This window comes from Rhinolophus ferrumequinum, chromosome 28 (genome assembly GCF_004115265.2).
Source record: "Rhinolophus ferrumequinum isolate MPI-CBG mRhiFer1 chromosome 28, mRhiFer1_v1.p, whole genome shotgun sequence".
NCBI lineage: Eukaryota > Metazoa > Chordata > Mammalia > Chiroptera > Rhinolophidae > Rhinolophus > Rhinolophus ferrumequinum.
The window spans coordinates 15,057,319-15,076,809 of NC_046311.1; the positions used below are offsets into that span (position 1 = coordinate 15,057,319).

Here is a 19,491-nt window from a genome sequence, read left to right on the forward strand (position 1 = left end):
TCTGTCTGTGTGAAGATAAAGTCAAGATCATTTTCTTCAGCCAGCCGAAGTATGTGGTGAACTCACTACTTACTAACTGGCAAGAAGATGCTAAGCAAACAGAGACCATGACAAAAATGGATAATGGATAGAGATTGACAGGTAAGTTAATGACGCTCTTGGTTTGTCTAAGCAGATCGAAGAGAAAAGTGAAAACAACACGGCAGGTAAGTATTGATATGACTCCTTTATTGAGAAAGTTTAGCTAATTTTGTTGTGACATAGAAATGTGGGTTGTTGTCCCTAAATAGAAAAATTAAACATCTTTTAATATTAATGGAGACAGAAAATTAAAGAAAGAAGTGAACTGTAAGTGCAGATGGAATAAAAGTATAAAGTTAGATCTATTGATAGGCACTTGGCAGTAGTGTTATTTTTCTCGTGGAAAAACATGGCTTATGATAGTGGGAAGAGAAAAAGTTGCTGAAAGTAGGTTTATCCAGGATGTTTTTTGCTGTTAATTGCTTTTTGCTCCAGTAATCTAAGTGGCAAATCTTGAAAAATCAATTCCTGCTTCATTAACTGTTCTGTCGTAATTTTTTGTATGTCAACATTGCCATGTCACCAGCTGTGCCACCCCTGTACAGAGAAGTGGTTCTTCAGAAGAGTATGAGGTTCCCTTCCCACCAGCTTCTATAAACTGAGGCTGAGGTGCTCGGTCTTCGTAATATAAGCAACAGCTCCGTAGGGAGGTAGCCCAGTCGTAGAAATCTAATTTGTCAAGAGCTGCTTCACCAAGCTCAAAGGCGAGCATAATTTCCTGAGGATTCTGGAAGATTATTTCCAGATATCCGTCAGAGGTCCAGCTCAATGTCCTGTTACAGGAAGAAAAGACTTTCAAAATTGGTTCAATGGGGTAACCTCATCGGTTATTTCACTGTGCCCTACGCACATACCGTTCTGTTCACTCAACAAATCGCACTGACATAGCTTCATTAGGCAGATTTCACTCTTAGAGTTTCACAAGAAAGAGATGTCTGGTGTTTCATTTATTTTGAACTATTAGATGTTGATTATGGAAAAGCATTTGAGTGAAAAATTGAATGTAGAAACACATACAGAAATAAATTAAAAAGTGGTCAGATAACTATAAAGTGGATTATTAGTATCAGTAATATTGGGAAATTATAAGGAAATACAGAACACTTAGATGTTACATTGGGATCAAATTGCGGTTTTTCATTATAATTGCTATTTATGTATTTTCTCAATTGATATTTACTTTTCTTTCTGCCAATGTTTTTTTTTTTTTTTTTTTTGCAGATAACATAGCTATAAATAGTAACAGCACATCAAAGAATAGAAATAAGCAGATCCCTGGACCTTTGAAATTCTTCATGTGACGGGAGGGCCATAAATTGTGTTTCAATAAATTTAAAATAAATTAATATAAATCAGGTTAATCTAATTCCACGAGATGAAATTAAAAATCAATAAAAGAAATATCTATTGAAAATTGTTCAATGTTTGGAAATTGAAGTTATCATATGTAACCTATTGGTTGGTCAAAGAAGAAATAAAACAAAAATTAGACAGTAATTTGAACTGAATAAATGAAAGCATAGCATATCGAAATGTATGGGACACTTCTAAAGCTGTATTTAGGGGAAATTTCATAGCACTAAAATGTTTATATTAGAAAGAAGAAAGATCTCAAACCAATGACTTTACAGTTGACCTTTGAACAACATGGGTTTAAATTGCATGAATCTACTTATATGTGAATTGTTTTTAATGAATATAGTGTAAAAACTTTTGGAGATTTTTGAAAATCTGGAAAAAACCTGCTGGTAAGCTGCATAGCCTGGAAATACTTAAAAAGAAAAAAAAAGAGAAAAGACTTAGGTATGTCATGAATGCAAAATATATGTAAAAACACTAGTCTAAAACACTAGTCTATTTTATCATTTGTTACTATGTGATATACATAAATACATTATAAATTAAAATTTATCAAAGCTTTTTACACACAAACAGTTACAGGCCATCTATCTTGCCATTCACAGTAGACAGAAATATAAAAAATGGAAAGACTCAGTGTTAAATCATAACTGCACACAATTAACTCTAGTGCACACTGTGCCAGCATAGTCGTTTTGTTGCTTTTGTGGTGAGCTCACGTGTTGTGAGTGTCCACTCAAGGGTCTCCTTGAGTGCCATGTGACGCTCATCACCTCTGCGTGAGTGGTTCATTTCTCTGGTGAATTGTGTGTCGCAGGAAAGTGATCTCTCGTGGTTCTTGCGTGTTTTTCATTGTGTTTAGTGCAAAACTGGAAACCCTGAATAACATCACGGGACCCATATGAAGTGCCACTGGTGGTGCCGGAAGTGCTCCCAAGAGAGAACTCACGACAATACAAGGACAGGTTGGATTGCTTGGCATGTGCTGTAGATTGAAGTCTGTGGCTCTTCGAGGTGAATGAATCCAGTGTCAAGACCCTTGTTGAAGAGGAAAACGAAGTTTGTGAAGCTGTCGTTGCAGCTACACCAGCAGGGGCAAAAACCTTGCACTTTTTTGGGAAATACCTTTTTATCTCATATCGAAAATAGAGCTTTTATGTGGGTGCAGAATTGTTATAGAAAGGGTACACATAGACTCAAATGTGATTCCAGAAAAAGTGAAGTCATATGACAACTTAAAAGGAAGGTGAAGGACCTAAAACTGGAAGATTTAATGCTAGAAAAGGATGGTTTGATCATTTTAGAAAGAGGTTTGCTTAAAAAATGTCAAAATAACAGAAGAGGCAGCAGATGAGTTTCCAGACACCATTAAGAAAATCATTCCGAGGAAAGGCTATTTGCCTGGACACGTTTTATATGCAAGTGAAAACACCTATTCTAAATGCCCCGAAGGACCTTTATTAGTGAGGAAGAGCAGCGAGCCAAAGAGTTTAAGGCAGAAGGAAGGGACGGCCTAACTGTACCGTGTTGTGCAAATGCAGTTGGATTTATGATCAGAACGGCCCTTGTCTACAAGTGGCTCAGCCCTGAACCTTGAAGGGAAAAGGTGAACACCAGCTTCCAGTCTTTTCATTGTTCCACAAGGAGGCCTAGACACTGAAAGCCCTTTTTCTGGACTGGTTCCATCGATGTGTTGTCCTTGTGGTTAGAAAGTACCTGGCCAGGAAGGAACTGCCTTTTAAAGTCCTGATATCAGACAGGGCCCTTGGCTGCCCAGAAGCCCAGGAGTTCAACACCAGGCATCCCCAAAACACGATGTGTCTCAGTGAGCCTCCAGATCGGGAGTCATAAGGAGCGTTCCGGGTCATTGCACACAGCTTCTATGGGAAGGACTTGACGCCAAGGAAGAGTCCCCGGCAGAGAGAACGCTATGGAAGTCTGGGAGGGTCACACCACTGAACGTGCATTGTTGTTATAGAAAAAGCCCTGAGAGCAACCAAGCCTGAAACTAGAAATTCCTGGTGGAGGAAACCATGTCCAGATGCTGTGCATGACACCGCAGGATTCACGACAGAGCCGCTGGAGGAAATCATGGACGTGGCAGAAAGGTGGAGAGTGAAGGGTCTCAAGATATTTGGGTGTTGGAGAAATTCAAGAGCTAACAGCCACCACACCAGAGGAATTAACAGAAGATGACTTGGTGGGGATGAGTGCTTCCGAGCCAGGGCCAGATGATGGGAAAAAGATGGACGAGAAGCACTGCCAGAGAGTGACTGACACTAGACAGTGGGCAGGAGGGACCCGATTCCCCAGCGCTGACTTTGGCTTATGACATGGACCTTTCTGCGGTACCGGCACTGAAACTACAGCAAATGGTGGATTTGGTTTTGTATAGGAACATTTTTAGAGAAATGAAAAAGTAAAAAAGTCAGAAATTACGATGTGTTTCCGTAAAGCCACACGGAGCGTGCCTGCCTCTCCTTTCCCCCTCCCACCTCCCTCACCTCTGCACCCCAGTTGGCAAGACCAGCCCTTCCTCCTTCGCCCACCCAGGGACCCAGCGTGAAGACGATGAGGATGAAAGCCTATGATGATCCACATGCACTCAGTGAGTAATAAAGATGCATCAGGTGGCAGAGTTAAGAAATGTACCTGTGGAGAATGTGTGTGAAGGTCTTCGTGTGAAAATCTTACGACTGTACGGCAAGAACTGTGTGACATGTTTCGTGTCATACTCAACCACCACCTACAAATTCATCACGGAGAACATCGCGTGCAAGATTTCTGTGGAAGTGGGGCGCCTGTTTTTACATGGGCATAAGGTGAGTGATATTTCATGTAAGATTACTTTTAAGTTAGTTTTCTTACTGTTTTGTAAGTTTGCTTTCAACGAATTGTGTTACTGTACAGTTTTATGCTTCTCTCTCGTAATTGGAGAAACTGCGTATCAGCCTGTCGTCACAGGTAGATGGTTTTTTAATGTAACAATGTTTCTAATACTGTATTATAAATATGACTGTAATACTATATGCCATAAAATTTTTATAAAGATTCATTCCTTAGTGCATTGGCTAGGCAACCATGAAGCAATTGTATGTGTTACCCTAGGCTAGCAAAAATCATTAGGCTTATAAGTAAATATGAATGTCTTCTTTGATATTATCTTTTCACTTGGATGTCTAATATTAGTTACACATACAACATTTACAGTGTTTTATATCATACAAGACACTTGATTTACATACTGACACAATTCATCTTTTAAACAAATGATGTAAACTTATGGTAGCGATAAATATAGTACAGTACTTAATGTTATTTTGTCTTCCTTACGATTTTCTCAATAATATGTTCTTTAGCTTACTTTATTGTTCATAATACTATATAACATAACATACAGAATATGTGTCAATAGACAGTTTATGTTATCATGATAATTTATGTAAGGCTTCTGGACAACAGTCGTTAAGTTTTGGGGGAGTCAAAAGTAATACACAGATTTTTGTGCAGGGGGTCGGTGTCCTGAACCCTCATGTTGTTCAAGGGTCAACTGTATTTTCACCTTAAGAAACTTAAAAAAGAGTAAATTAAGCCTACAGTTAAGAAAAAGAAAGGAACAATAAAGAAGAGTAAAATTAATAAAATTATAAATGAAAATATCGTATAGAAAGAGAAAAATGAATAAAATTGGAAACAGATCAATTGATAAAATGATATTGGTAAAATTCTAGCCAGACTGACAAAGGGAAGAAAAAAGCAAAGACACAAATACCAATATCTAGAAATGTTACAGGGGACATCATTTGAGATTCTGTGGACATTCCAGCACTAATAAGGGGAATTTATAGAAACTTTTTGCATAAATCCCCATATTTATGCCTAGAAATTTGACAACTTAAATAAAATGGAAATTTTTCTTGAAAGACACAAACTGCCAAAATTCAATCAAGAAGAAGTAGATGATCTGAATAGCACTTTTTTTAATGACATAAAATTGAACTTGTAGGTAAAATCCTTCCCACAAGGAAACTCCAGACCCATATAGCTTCACATTCAATAAATAATACCAATTCTACACAATTGTCTAGAAAAAATAAAAGAAATGCTTTCCAACTTATTCTAAATGACAGCATTACTCTGATAGGAAAAAAAAAACAGACAAAAAAATTTCGAAGAAAAATATGTAACAGTATCTCTCATTATAAATGAAAAAAAATTATAATCAAAATTTTTGTGAATGAAATCAGACCATGTATAGAAGTATTTCATGGCCAAGTGCGACTTATCCAAGACTGCAAATTTGGTTTAACATTTTAAAAAATTTATTTTTCAATTACAACTGACATACATTATTATATTAGTTTCAGGTGTACAACATAGTAGTTAGACATTTATATAACTTATGAAGTGACCACCCCCATAAGTCTAGTACCCATCTGACACCATCCAAAGTTATTAAAATATTATTGACTATATTCCCGATGCTGTACTTTATATCATTGTGACTATTTTTATAACTAGCAATTTGTACTTCTTAATCCCTTTTACTTTATTCACCCAGCCCCCCAACCCCCTCCAATCTGGCAACCATCAGTTTGTTCTCTATCTTTGAGTTTGTTTCTGTTGTGTTTGTTCATTTATTTTGTTTTTCAGATTCCACATAAATGAGATCATATGGTATTTGTATTTGTCTGACTGACTTACTTTAACATAATACCCTCTAGGTCCATCCATATTGTCACAATGGCAAGATTTCATTCTTTTTTATGGCTGAGCAATACTCCATTGTGTATATGTACCACATCTTCTGTATGCATTCATCTATTGATGGACACATAGGTTGCTTCCGTATCTTGGCTGTTGTAAATAATGCTGCAGTGAACATAAGGGTGCATATGTCTTTTCAAATTGGTGTTTTGGGTTTCTTCAGAGGAATACAATCTTTACCTGGTGTATTGCTTGTCTCCGTGTTCTATGGTTCTTTTTCTGGAGTTTTTTTCCTGTTCTTTTATTTGGAACATACTCCTTTTTCTCCTCAATTGGCTGGCTGTGTTCCTTTCTATGAATAGGTGGATTTGCTATGTGTCCCAGTCTTGCAAGAGGGGCCTTATGTAGAAGGTGTTCTGTAGGTACCAGTGGCCCAGTCTCCCATGGTCACCAGAGCCAGGTCCTATGGGGTGTCCCCTGTGTGGGTTGCGTATGCCTTCCTGTTGTATTTGGGCCATGATTGTCACAGGCACATCACTGGATTGGTTGATCCTCCGACTGACTCACTGTGAGGACTGACTGTGACTATTGTGGATGAGCTGGTGTGTGGGGGACGGCCCCATGGAGCAGGGGTCACCTTGGTGGGCACTGTTGCTAGCCAAGGCTGCCCATCAGGTATGTCAGTTGTGGAGCCTTATGGGAGGGACTCCAGTGGGGGCTGAGCCTGGCCGCTGCTTGTGCTGGGCTTGGGACTGCTGGGATGGAGCTCCCACGTGGGCTGAGGACAGCCACCTTCTTGGCCAGGCTTGGGGCTACATGGGAGGCTACAGTGAAAGCCAAGGCTAGCCGCCACTTGTGTGGGATTTGAGGGCATTTGGGAAAGACTGAAGAGTCAAATGCTTTCTCTTCATCTGTTGAGGTGATTGTGATTTTTATCCTTCGTTTTATAAATATGATGTATCATAACAATTGATTGGAGGATATCAAACCATCCTTGCATCCCAGGAATAGATCCCACTTACTCATGGTACATGATCCTTTTGAATGCATTGTTGATTTTGTTGGCTAATTTTTTTGTTGTTGAGATTTTTTTTGCATCTGTGTTCATCAGAAATACTGGCCTGTAGATTTTTTTGGTAGTGTTTTTGTCTAGTTTTGGCATTAGGGTATAATCCTGGCTTTGTAGAGAGTTCAGATGAATTCCTTCCTCTTCTAATTTTTGAAATAGTTTTAGAAGGGTAGGTATTAGTTCTTTATTTTTAAAATTATTTTATTTTCAGTTACAGTTGACGTTCAGTATTTTATATTAGTTTCAGGTGTACAGCATCGTGGTTAGACATTTGTATAATTTACAGTTAATCCCCCAAATAAATATAGTACCCACCTGGCACCATACATAGTTATTACAATATTGTTGACTATATTCTCTACCCTGTACATTCTATTCCTGTGACTATTTTCTAACTGCCAATTTCTAACTATTTTCTAACTGTACTTCTTAATCCTTTCACCTTTTTCACCCAGCCCTCCAACCCCCTCCCGTCTGGCAACCATCGGTTTGTTCTCTGTAACTATGAGTCGTGTTTCTGTTTTGTTTATTTATTTATTTTGTTCTTTAGATTCCACATACAAGTGAGATCATATGGTATTTGTCTTTCTCACTCTGACTTATTTCACTTAGCATAATACCCATCTTGTTGCAAATGGTAACATGTCTTTTTTTTTTAATGGACGAATAATACTCCATTGTATATATGTACCATAATTTCTTTATCCAATCATCTATTGATGGGCACTTGGGTTACTTCCATATCTTGGCTATTTTAAATAATGTTGCAATGAACATAGGGGTGCTTATGTCTTTTCGAACTAGTGTTTTGGATTTCTTCGGATAAATACCCAGAAGTGGAATTGCTGGGTCAAAAGGTAGTTCTAGTTTTATTTTTTTGTGTAACCTCCATACTGTTTTCCATAGTGGCTCTACTAATTTGCAATCCCACCAACAGTGCATGGAGGTTCCCTTTTCTCCACATCTTCACCAACACACTGTTGTTTGTTGATTTATTGATGATAGCCATTCTGACAGGTATGTCATATTTCATTGTGGTTTTTACTTGCCCTAATGATTAGTGACATTGAGCATCTTTTCATATGTCTGTTGGCCATCTGTATGTTCTCTTTGGAGAAATGTCTGTTCAGATCCTCTGCCCATTTTTTAATTGGATTGTTTGGTTTTCCTGGTGTTGAGTTGTTTGAATTCTTTATAGATTTTGGATATTAATCCTTTATCAGATGTATCATTGGTGAATATCTTCTCCCATTCAGTAAGCTGTTTTTGTTTTGTTTTTGTTTTATTAATGGTTTCATTTGGAGTGCAATAACTTTTTAGTTTGATGTAGTCCCATTTGTTTATTTTTTCTTTTGTTTTCCTTGCCTGAGGAGATACATCAGTAAAAGTATTACTAAGGGTAACATCAGAGTTACCCTTGAACGAAATACATTAAATAATGTATTGCTGAATTGAACGAAAAGCAGTAGCCTATGTTTTCTTCTTGGAGTTTTATGGTTTCAGGTCTTACATTTAAGTCTTTAATTCATTTTGATTTTATTCTCATATATGATGTAAGAAAGTGGTCCAGTTTCATTTTTTATTTGCATAAAAACAATAAAAACATTTGTCCAGTTTCCCCAGCACCATTTGTTGAATAGACTGTCTTTACCCCATTGTATGTACTTGCCTCTTTGTCATAGATTAAATGACCATATTGGTGTGGGTTTATTCTGGGCTCTCTGTTCTGTTCCGTTGATCTGTGTGTGTGTTTTTACGCCAGTTTGATTACTATGTTTTGATTACTATGACCTTGTAGTATAGTTTGATATCAGATAGCATTATACCTCCAACTTTGTTCTTTCTCAAGATTGCTGCGGCTGTTCAGGATCTTTTGTTATTCCATATGAATTTTAGGATTATTTGTTCCAGTTCCATGAAAAAATGCTGTTGCTATTTTGATGGAGATTGCATTGAATCTGTAGATTGCTTTGGGCAGTGTGAACATTTGAACGATGTTATTCTTCCTATCCATGAGCATGGTATATGCTTCCATTTATTTGTATCTTTTTCCATTTCTTCAATGTCCTATAGTTTTCAGTGTACACGACTTTCATTTCCTTGGTTAAGTTTATTCCTACGTACTTTATTCTTTTAGATGCAATCATAAATGGGATTTTCTTAATTTCTCTTTCTGATAGTTCGTTATTGGTGTATACAAATGAACTGATTTCTGAATGTTAACTTTGTGTCCTGCTACTTTAGTGAATTTATTTATCAGTTCTAATAGTTTTTTGGTGGACTCTTTAGGGTTCTCTCTATATATAGTATCATGTCATCTGCAAATAATGACAGTTTTACTTCTTCTTTTCCAATTTGGATGCCTTTCATTTCTTTTTCCTGTCTGATTGTTGTGGCTAGGACTTCCAATACTATTTTGAATAAAAGTGGTGAAAGTGTGTCTTGTTTCTGATCGTAAAGAGAATGATTTTAGCTTTTCCTCGTTGAGTATGATGTTAGTTGTGGGTTTATCATATATGGCCTTTATTATGTTGAAATATCCCTCTATTCCCACATTCTAAAGAGTTTTTATCATAAATGGCTGCTGGATTTTTGTCAAATGCTTTTTCTGCATCTATTGCTACGATCATATGATTTTTCTTTCATTTTGTTATGTAGTGTATCACATTGATTGATTGTTGGATATTGAAACAACCTTGCATCCCTGGAATGAATCTCACTTGATTGTAGTGTATGATCTTTTTAATGTATTGTTGAATTTGGTTTGCTAATATTTTGTTGAGGATTTTTGCATCTATGTTCATTAGGGATATTGGCCTATAATTTTTTTTTTTTTTTTTTTTTTGGTGATCTCTCTGCGTGGTTTTCGTATCAGGGTAATGCTGGCCTGAGGTAAAGCTTAAGTTCTTCTTAGAGCATATGTCTTGTGTGTGATCTATGCCTGTGTGTGACCTTCTCATTCCCTGTATACATACACAGCTCCTTTTGAATGTCTTAATTTTCCAGAGTCTCACTTAGGGCTTTAGATGGTCTATTGTATGATTCTACCCATCATCTCTTGACCCAGGTATCTGCACATCTGGAATACCATTGCAGCTTTCATCACCAGTGGCTGCTGCTTTTCCCCATCTGAGATCTGGGTTAGGTAAGACAGAGACCAGTCCTCCAGGCAGCCCTCAGGTAGTTTACAATGTTTCAGTAAGGTCTGTTGTCCTCCTGCTTTAAGGAAGGGAATTGGCAACTGATCTTTCATCGTCTCCAGACTGAGACCACACCATGCCAGGGAGGTGGTGGGTCAAGTGGGAGTAAAAAAGCCATGACACTTCCTACCATTTGGAATGTGGTGTTTTGATTGGGCATGTGCTTGGTTGTAACAGACTTTCGTCTGTTTTACAGAGCTCCTACAAGATTATTTTAGCTGGTTTCTGGTTCTTTTCTAATGTCTTCTTGGGAGAACAAGAGTTTAGACTTCCTAGTCCACCATTTTGCTGATATCACTATTCTGCATTCACTTTTAAAAATATTGATACTTGTTTTATCCCTCAGATATGGTATATCTTAGTAAACTTTCCCTGTGCACTTGAAAATTACATGTATTCTGCCTTTGTGTGGAGTGTTCTAGAAATGTAAGTCAAGGTGGTTAATAGTATTGTTGAAGCCTTGCTGATTTTCTAACTTAGAAATCACTTTTATAGCATTGTATTTTACTAATAAAAATAGCATATTTACCCCAAATGTAAGCAAAGAATAAGGTCCAGGTAGGCAAGGGCTCTATCAAAGCTTTGGGTTTTTGCAAAGCAGTAACTCTTGAAGGAGAAAAACATGGGGAAGATTGGTGGGTGGGAGGAAGGCTCAGTGCTGCTTCAGGAATGCAACCTTTAGATACAAGAGGCTGGCTGGGGTTTGAGGATGAAATGCCAACAGGAGTAAGGGGGGGTAGGAGGAAGAGGAAGGGCACCGGGTGACTTACATACGGCCTGGTATGTAATCAACACAAGGCTAAGGAGAGGAAGTCTGCAGCTTTTAAAAGCTCAGTTGTTACAAAACAGAGAGAGAAAACCCCAACAAGTAACAATCTTAATTTCCAAAGTGGCTGGGTCACAAACACACTAAGTCCTGGAAGAAGAAACGCAGCCGTTTATTTGAAGGTGGTTATGTAAATGGCGCTCTGGTGGAGGATTAGGAAGGCCGGCGGGGACACCAGCACCGTCTCGGGGGGCTCTGTGGCCGCTGCCTGTCACTGTCACATCCAGGCAGGGCCACAGTCCTTGCGTTCAGCATCCAGGGATAGATGGCAATACCTTATGCGCCATCAGCAAGGGTATCGTCAGTCACACCTTCTCTCCTTCTGCCTCCACCTCCCCCGCCTTCGTGTGTGTGTGTGTGTGTGTGTGTGTGTGTGTGGTCTCGCCTTTGAATAAGGTTCTTACACATCACAATTAAACAAGGGGCCCAACTTCAGCCAATTGACAAACTCCATCTTTGAGAGGCTCATATAATAAAAACACATAAAGTAGCTTTTTAAACCACCTACATAAAATTTTTATTAAATTATACTTCTAAATCTAATTAGCTTGGTTGTTAATCTTAAAAACTTCCCCATTACCACCTGTTAGGGAGATAGAGGGAACCAGACTTAAGAAATCTTTACTTCTAAGTGGCTGAAAAGGAAATACATGGACCTTTCAGCCTCTCCTGCCAACCCAGCTCCTGCCCCACAGAAAGAGGGCAGATGGCCTTCAGGTCCCCTTCCCTGAGGAAGGGGGACACTTCTCAGGTGGGAGCTGGGCCTGCAGTGAACAAGCCTCCTGGCACCTCTGTCCTGAGAGAAGCCCTGGTGGCCCTCACATTTCTTAATGACAAACATGCAGCCCAGAATCGAACACTGTGGTCAGAGAGCCCACGGGTCACCAGACACGCTCACAGGTCTCCCTGGAGAGCCGAGAAATGGATGCCCAGACCCAACTGGGCAACTCATGGAGTAGCCCCGTCAGGCACCAGTCAGAGCTTGTTGGACATGTCAGCTCTTGGGAGACAGCTGCTATTGCATCTGCTGAGGGAACAGCAAGCTTCTGGGAACAGGCAAGTCACGCTCAGCTCTATCCTTCAACTGGAAAGAAGAGAACTGGCTAAAACGGAAACAGTTTTCTGGAGTTCATGGAGAAATAGGAAGCCAAGGCCCGGCTAATGGAGCAGAGAGACTTTATGAAGGATGCCACTCCAGGCTCAGAGGTCAGAGCTGGTGCATGCCCGGTTGCTAGGCAACAGGACCTGGTCAGCCGGCTCACCACCACCACGTCCTGCGATTCTCCAGCCCCTCCGAGGGCGAGCGTGAGGCAGCCGTGATGGACAGTCCAGAAGAGCACAGGGTGGCAGGAGAAGGTGACCGTCAGGCTCAGTGCACAAGGACAGACTGCCACCCCTCAGCAGTGGCCACTGAGGGAGGTGGAGGCCCAGGCAGCCTCGGTGGCCTCAAAGGCAGCTTGAAGGGACAACATAATGACAACTGTAAATACAGAAGGTCTCCCTCCAGAGGGGAGGACAAGCAGCTCTGGTTTTAGCTGCAGAGTCTGGACCTTCGGCACGGGGAGCAAGCCAGAGAAAGCGTCCTGTGGATGGCGGGCCACCGCCGGAAGGAAGGGACCCCGAGGGACCCCTCCACGTTGTGCAGAGCCGCCCCAAAGATCCGACACTGGCAGGGAGTCAAAGGCAAGCTTCCTCAGTCCAGTCTGTGAAGGGAGTGGGGGGTGCCCCGAGAAGAAAAGGCCAGCGCCAAGGCCAGAGGGTGTGCCGGCAGAGCTGGCACTGCGGACCCAGGCGCAGGCCACCCGAAGGCAGGGTTCCTGGTGAAGGAGGAGCTAAATGTCGGGGGACAGTAGCCAGTGGCCCGCAGCCACGCGTTTTCTCTCGAGGTGACTTGAAAGAGCCTCCCCACAGCCCTGGACAAAGGAAGTGAGGGCGCGCACACTGCAGAGCCAGAGGCGCGTGCGGGAGGCGGCAGGAAAGAAGCCGGAGCAGCGCCGTCACCAAGGCCGAACAGCCTTGTCTCGGGCTCCCTCCTCTTCCTGCCGGCCATGGCTCGGCAGGTACGTAACACTCCCCAGAGCTGCGTCTCCCGACTGCAGACGGCCCCGCAACTGGGGACCACACACTTGTCCTCCACACGCGCGACAGGCAAGGCGGGACTTAACGGGAGGGGCGCGCGGCCGCAGGCGCACGAAGGCCGGGCCCGCGAGCCCGCGCCCAGCGCTGGCTGAGGAGCGCCGCCAGGAGGGACGTGCTTCTGGGAGGCTCGGGCCTCCACTGCTCTTACTGGAGAGAGGAAGAGACAGCAGTTCGGGCGTCCTTAGCACATTTGTGTCTTCAGTGGCTGGGGGAGGGAACGGGAGAGGAACCTGGCCCCAATTTCTGAACTTTTGCAATAAAACCAAGCAAATGAAACCTGGCTGCCTGGAGAAGCAGAATTTTCTCTCTTTCCTCTCGCCATCCCTCAGGCCCAGGTGAGCCCTCGGGAGCCTCCCTGCATTCAGATGGACAGTGCTGACTGACTGGAGCGCAGTTACCTGGCCTGACGATGGGGAGAGAGCCCCAAGTCGAGTCGGAGGCAGGAGGCCTGGTTTCTAGCTTTATTTATATAAATTTATATAACTGCCATGGCCAGCGTAATCTCAAGAAAAATACCTCACTGTGTGTGACCTGTTAGAAAATGTGGGTTGGACATGAACTTTTAGGTCATCTTTCCCCGCAAACTCCCACAATACAACGTTCTGTCACAAAAGCACACATTGGAAGTCTGCCCTTCAGTATAACGTCTTTGGTGTTTTGTCCCACCAGCGGTCAGTCCAGTGGTCAGTAACCATTTCAAACTATTTTCTGAGACAACCTAAGGCAGTTAAAATCTTTCTGTAAAATAGTGCAGCCACTTTGGGAAACAGTCTGGCAGTGCCTCAGAAGGGTCAGGCGTGTGTACAGAGCCAGGAGAAAACTCATCCGCTTAAAAGCTCATACACAAATGTTCATAGTAGCGGTGTTTGTAACAGCCAGAAAATGAAGCACAAATGTCCATCCAATGAATGAACAAAAATATGGTGCATCAAGGCATTATTCCACCATAAACAGAAATGAAATACCAGTACATGGCACCTGGGGACACCTGAAATCATTGTTCTAAGTGGAAAATGCCAGGCAGAAAAGTTCCATTGACATAAAATGTCACCCGACTAGGCAAGTCTATGGACAGAAAGTCAATTAGTGGTTGCCAGGGGCTTGGGGGTTGGGAAGGGAGGAGCAGAGGGAGAAAAGTCACTCCTAATGGGAACAAAATTTTTTTTTTGCAGTGTTGATGGAAATGCTCTGGAAATAAAGTGATGGTTGCACGATTTTGTTAATATTCTCATAGCCGCCAAGTGTGCACTTTAAAGTGTGGCTATTGTGTTATGTGAAGTACATCATAATTTAAAAAATTAAGATGAGGGAAAGCACCTCTCCTGTTTTGTGATGGATGAGATTTCGCCTATGAAATCCTTTGTACACCCTTCAATGTTGGGAAAACCCATCTGTCTCTCAGGGTGTCTTATTACAGGTTGTGCAGTGTCTGTACCTGAACGTCACTGAGTCCTGACAACCAGCCATCAGGTAGGCTGGCCTACGACCCAAGCCGGGGGACAGGTGGGGCCAGGACTGACCTCATGGGGCGTGGAGGGCTGCGTCCTCCCTTTCTACGGTGTCCCGGACTGGGGAGATGGCTCGGATGACTGTTCCAGGTTCTGTTCAGCTGAACCTAAGAATCCGGCTTGGAGGGTTGATGTGTAGCTATGGTGTTGGGTTCTGGCAAAACGGCATTCACGGTGGTGGGCGCTCCATGGAGTAGAGAAAGCATGGATTGCCCGGCAGGTGTGAGGGTGGCAGCGGGGGAATGGTGTAAGACGCCTGCCCCGTCTCGCGTGGCGAGGATGTGGCTGCGGGGCTCCGGGCGCCAGAGCACATGCAAAGGGCAGGGCTGGGGCAGGCACAGGAGTTTTGCTCCTGGGACGTCCTTTTCGTCCTTCCTCTTAGTAATCCACAGGCTGCGATGAGCCAGTGATTCTGGCAAGCTACTAAATATTCAAGTACTTAAAAATAAAGCCCTTTGTGGGCGGTGTGGGGATGGCAGGAGGAAGACAGGAAGACCGAGGCCATCTTCAGTGAAGGCCTCAGGGAGCTTCAGTGAACATTCTCCCGAATGGGGTCCTTTTCAGTCGTTTCCCAAGTGACGACTAACATTGCAGCGGGAGGAGGGAGCCAACCCTTTGACACAGGCATCACGCAGCTCCTTTGTGGGACAGGCACCAAGGTGAACCGCCTTCACCACGAAGCTGCTCACATGCCAGGGAAGGGTTGTTAGAAAAATAACCCAGCGACTTGTCACTGTGCAGACGCCAGTGTGCCGAGCTGCCTTGAGGTCAGAGGCACCTGTGGGTGACAGTCTACGGGTGAGGCTCTTTTTAAATGGGTCTTGAGAAATGCAAACCAAGACCGGTGAAGACGCTGGGCGGGACACCCACGGGAGATGTGTACGGAAGGCTGTGGGTGCCAGGCTTGGGCATCTGTCCCCAGGGGACAGTAAAGTGGCTGAACGACATTGCAGCAGAATGGGGGTCCGGGAGCAGCTGGGGGTGCTGAGGGCACCGGCTGGTCCAGAGGTTGAGGTCTGTGTGATGGAGGACGGCTGCCGACGGGCAGTGCCCAGGCAGCTGAGGGACTTCAGGGACGGCGGGGGAAGTGGTGCTTCTTGGGCTGAAACAACACGGTAGGTGCGGACGTGAGGTAAGAGGTGGTTTAAGGTGAGCTGTCTGCCAGGTGCCAGGACGATACCCTGGGGGCAGATGGATTCTGAGCAAAGTGCGGTCTGGGGAGAACCGCAGTTGAGCAGAGAACTCTGAGGGGAACGGGCATGTGTCCTGCAACTGGAGAAGGAGCAGCCGACCTGAGCTCTAGGTGCTGTGGATAGTGGCGCCCTCCAGGGGGACACGTCAGTGGCACACCAGGGGACTGGCACTTCTAGGTCCTCCTACAGTGGCTGACAAATGGCTAGTGCAGGGCGACTTGAAAGGGGAGGAAGGTCTTTACAGACTAAGGCTGTGGGGACAAGATGCAGGGAGGGAGAAGCCACATAACTGAATGCTCTGGTGGCCGGGGAAGGATGGAGATGGTCCTCAGAGGCTGCCGGGAGGCGAAGAAACATTTAGTGAAGCAGGAAAGGGGATCACGACCAGACATAGCAGCCTTGGGGGCACACTCCTTCCGAGTGTGTAGGAAATTCTGGGGACAACCTCGAAACGGACCTAAAATCCCGCAGGAGCGGAGTAATGTTGCCAGGTTAGCACCACCGGTCCCCCCGGGGAAGGGGAGTGAGGAACGGCAAGTTGCGTGTGAAGCCTTGTGGGTGTCCCCAGAGGCGTGTGTCCCAGCCAAGCCAGGAGGCTGTCACTGGAAACCTCACATTTTTGAAGGTACCTGGCTCCAGGGACGTTTGGCTGCAGCTGTTTTCATGTTGCATGTGTGAAATGTTCTGTAATACAATGTAAAAGAAAGTTTCTACTTGGAAAGCCAACTATTTTGGTTTGTGGTTGTCCCCACAGCTTCCTGGGGATTGTGCTCTGATCCGCAGAAGCCTGGGCAGGAACGTTTTTCCCTAACTGCCCCTTGGGGAGCTGGCATGGCCACCATATTGGAGACACCACTGTCCCTGCTCTTCGAGGTGCTTTTCGGTGACATACTAGTTCGCAGCAGTAAAAGGGGACAGCAGTAAGCGAAGTGGGGACACGCCCAGGACGTCATTCATCTCTAAGCAAGTGGGAACAGCTGGTCTGGATAAACAGTAACTTCTTCAAATATGTTTAAGGGCAGGTTTATTTTCAGCTGTTTTAGTCGATTTGATGTGAATCCTGATACCCTACACTCGCTCACCACTCACAAACTTCAGACACAATATTACTACAACTTCAATACCGTAGTGGTAAGGACTTGAGAACTGAAGAGCACACGTTTCTTCACGAATTTATTATATAAAACGCCCCAGAGATCGATCGTCTCACTTCCATTAGACACAAAGCACATAGGACTCAGGCCCCTTGCGGTGAGCGGTCGCGGGAGCGTCCCTGGCATCTGAAGGCTGGCCCGGAAAAACCCCACGTTACCTGTCACAGCATGGAAAGCATGGTCTTCTTCGTCCACTAAATTATGGTGAAAATGTCACTGTTTTATTTAGCATTATGGTACATAACAGTTCTATATCAATTACTAAAAGAATTAAAATCATCCCGAAAGACATCCCTTTTTCCCTCCAATGATTTGAACGCTGCATTTTTCCTGCCAATTTCCAACAAACCATCAGGCTGATAGTGTTAAAACAATCAAGGCACAAGCTCAGCACGTTAGCTGTCGCTTGTAGTAGAGATGATATATCAATGTCTCTCCTTAGTTAAAAATACATAATCCTTTTATTTTCTATTGCAGTAAAAGAAACTGACATCACAGACACAGGAGACTAAAAGGGGAGAGTACTTACTTGTGAATGTCCAGTGATTCAAACCTATCGGTACTTTCCACAGTACTTGAAAGGAGTATTTAACACTTACTTTTGGACGTAAAATTTAATCTTTGGGGACATACAATGCAGTAGGACTTAGGATAATAGTTCCGTCATTTCCAGGTGACCACAGAGAACAAGGCACAGCAGCCGTCCTTTCCTGTATGCTGGACACTGACCATGTGACCACGTGCCTCGAGAAAATGGCTGGTTAGATAAGGTGATGGTAACACAAGGGAGCACTTTGGATTGTCTATTTAAAATGCAGGTAACAAGTCACCAAAAATTTATTTTAAGTGCACTTTCACATGCTTTGTGTTTATAATAAACAACAAATGTCCTAACTTGCTTGCAACAGGCTTGACTAACCACTTCTTTTGGCCAAATGCACTTTTCCCCAGGAAACGTAAAACAACAACACAACAACAAGAAAAAAAATCCCTGTCTTTCCGTAAACTAAGAAAGACGATTGGCTACTGAGACAGCTCACTGCGAGACGCATGAAGACACAGGCCGGGGCGTGGGGCGCTGGGGTCCGCTGTGCTGTCACTGCAGGTGAACATCCGAGCTCTCCCTTCCGTCTTTATTGTAGATTTCCGATTTCCCACAGAAACTCTTTGGGGGCTAGAACAGCAGCAATCGCATCACACTGTTTTCAAGACTTCAAGTTTCAAAAGCAAATTGTTAAAAAAAAAAAAAATACAGTTCCTGATTTGAGTTAGCTACAGGGACCCAATAGCACATACTCGAAGGTTACACGGTCTGCAGATGGTGGCCAGTCCCTTAGGGAGCAGTTCGGTTGGTGTATGTTTTCAATACTCAAAAGGCTCAACCTCAAGCATAATAAACACAAGCAAAAGTGATTTAACCATTAAAATAAATATTCAGAAAAACCTCTCTGTACATACAAGTGAAAGAATAAGTAACACTTTCACACAAAAAAATAATATAATAAAGGATTTGTTCACGTAAGTAGCTGAAATCTGCTGTCCCAGCCCACGTGTCCCCAGCAGAGAAGGGGACGCACGGGGTGACCACTGCGTTCACTGCCTCACAGCCTTTGGACCCGGACACCATCACCACCAAGTTTATCCCTCTTGTTGTGTTTATTCAAGTTCTCAATTTCTTTTTCTTTCCTTTTTTTCTTTTTTCCTTTTTCTTTTTTCTCCTTCCCTTTTTTTTTTTTTTTTTTTTACAGCATGCCAAATCCTTTGGCATACGTGATGGCCTTCAACAATCTCTCTTTCAGTTTTTCTTTGCTTGAATATTCCGGAAGTAAAAGGACATTAAAGCAAGTATGAGATGTAGGCAACCTAAATAGAAAGGGGGAGAGGAGAGAAGTCAGTGAGAGTGTGGTCAGCATTACGGGACATCGTGGGGAGGCTGGGCAGTGCGAACCACACACCAACGCAAGGCCCACGCTCTGTGTGCGTGCCTCCCACCCAACGACCAGCGTCAGTAGGAGCTTCTGTTAGGACTCAGTGCTGGCGGGGACCGGTGGTCACACTACATCTGAGCTCCTGCTTTCTACCAGGTGTGGTTTCAGGTCTCAAACCAAGAGAGAGCTCATCTACCTGAGTCTTCTCACAACAAACCTCCCGGGCGGGCGCCAGCTCTCTGCTATGGAGCCAAAGTCTGTGAGGTTAAGGAACTTACTCTACGCTAGAGTGTTCAAACGTGGCTTTCAAGGCTGGAAAGTGTGCTC

The 19,491-nt window shown here is 43.4% G+C and overlaps 1 protein-coding gene and 1 non-coding gene across 5 annotated transcripts in view; one reads left to right on the forward strand and one right to left on the reverse strand.

The window, feature by feature from the left end:
• Positions 1–776: 776 nt before the first annotated feature.
• LOC117019037 (small nucleolar RNA SNORD109A) lies at positions 777–843 on the forward strand. Its single transcript, XR_004422421.1, has one exon. It is a non-coding gene; the product is annotated as a small nucleolar RNA SNORD109A (small nucleolar RNA).
• Positions 844–17,435: 16,592 nt separating this feature from the next.
• UBE3A (ubiquitin protein ligase E3A) overlaps positions 17,436–19,491 on the reverse strand; it is a 70,948-nt gene continuing 68,892 nt past the window's right edge. For all 4 annotated transcript variants that reach the window (XM_033100026.1, XM_033100027.1, XM_033100024.1 and 1 more), the window contains one exon: positions 17,436–19,099. In XM_033100026.1, the coding sequence (XP_032955917.1) occupies positions 18,979–19,099 (121 nt within the window). In that variant the 3' untranslated portion in view covers positions 17,436–18,978. The remainder of the gene's footprint in view (positions 19,100–19,491) is intronic.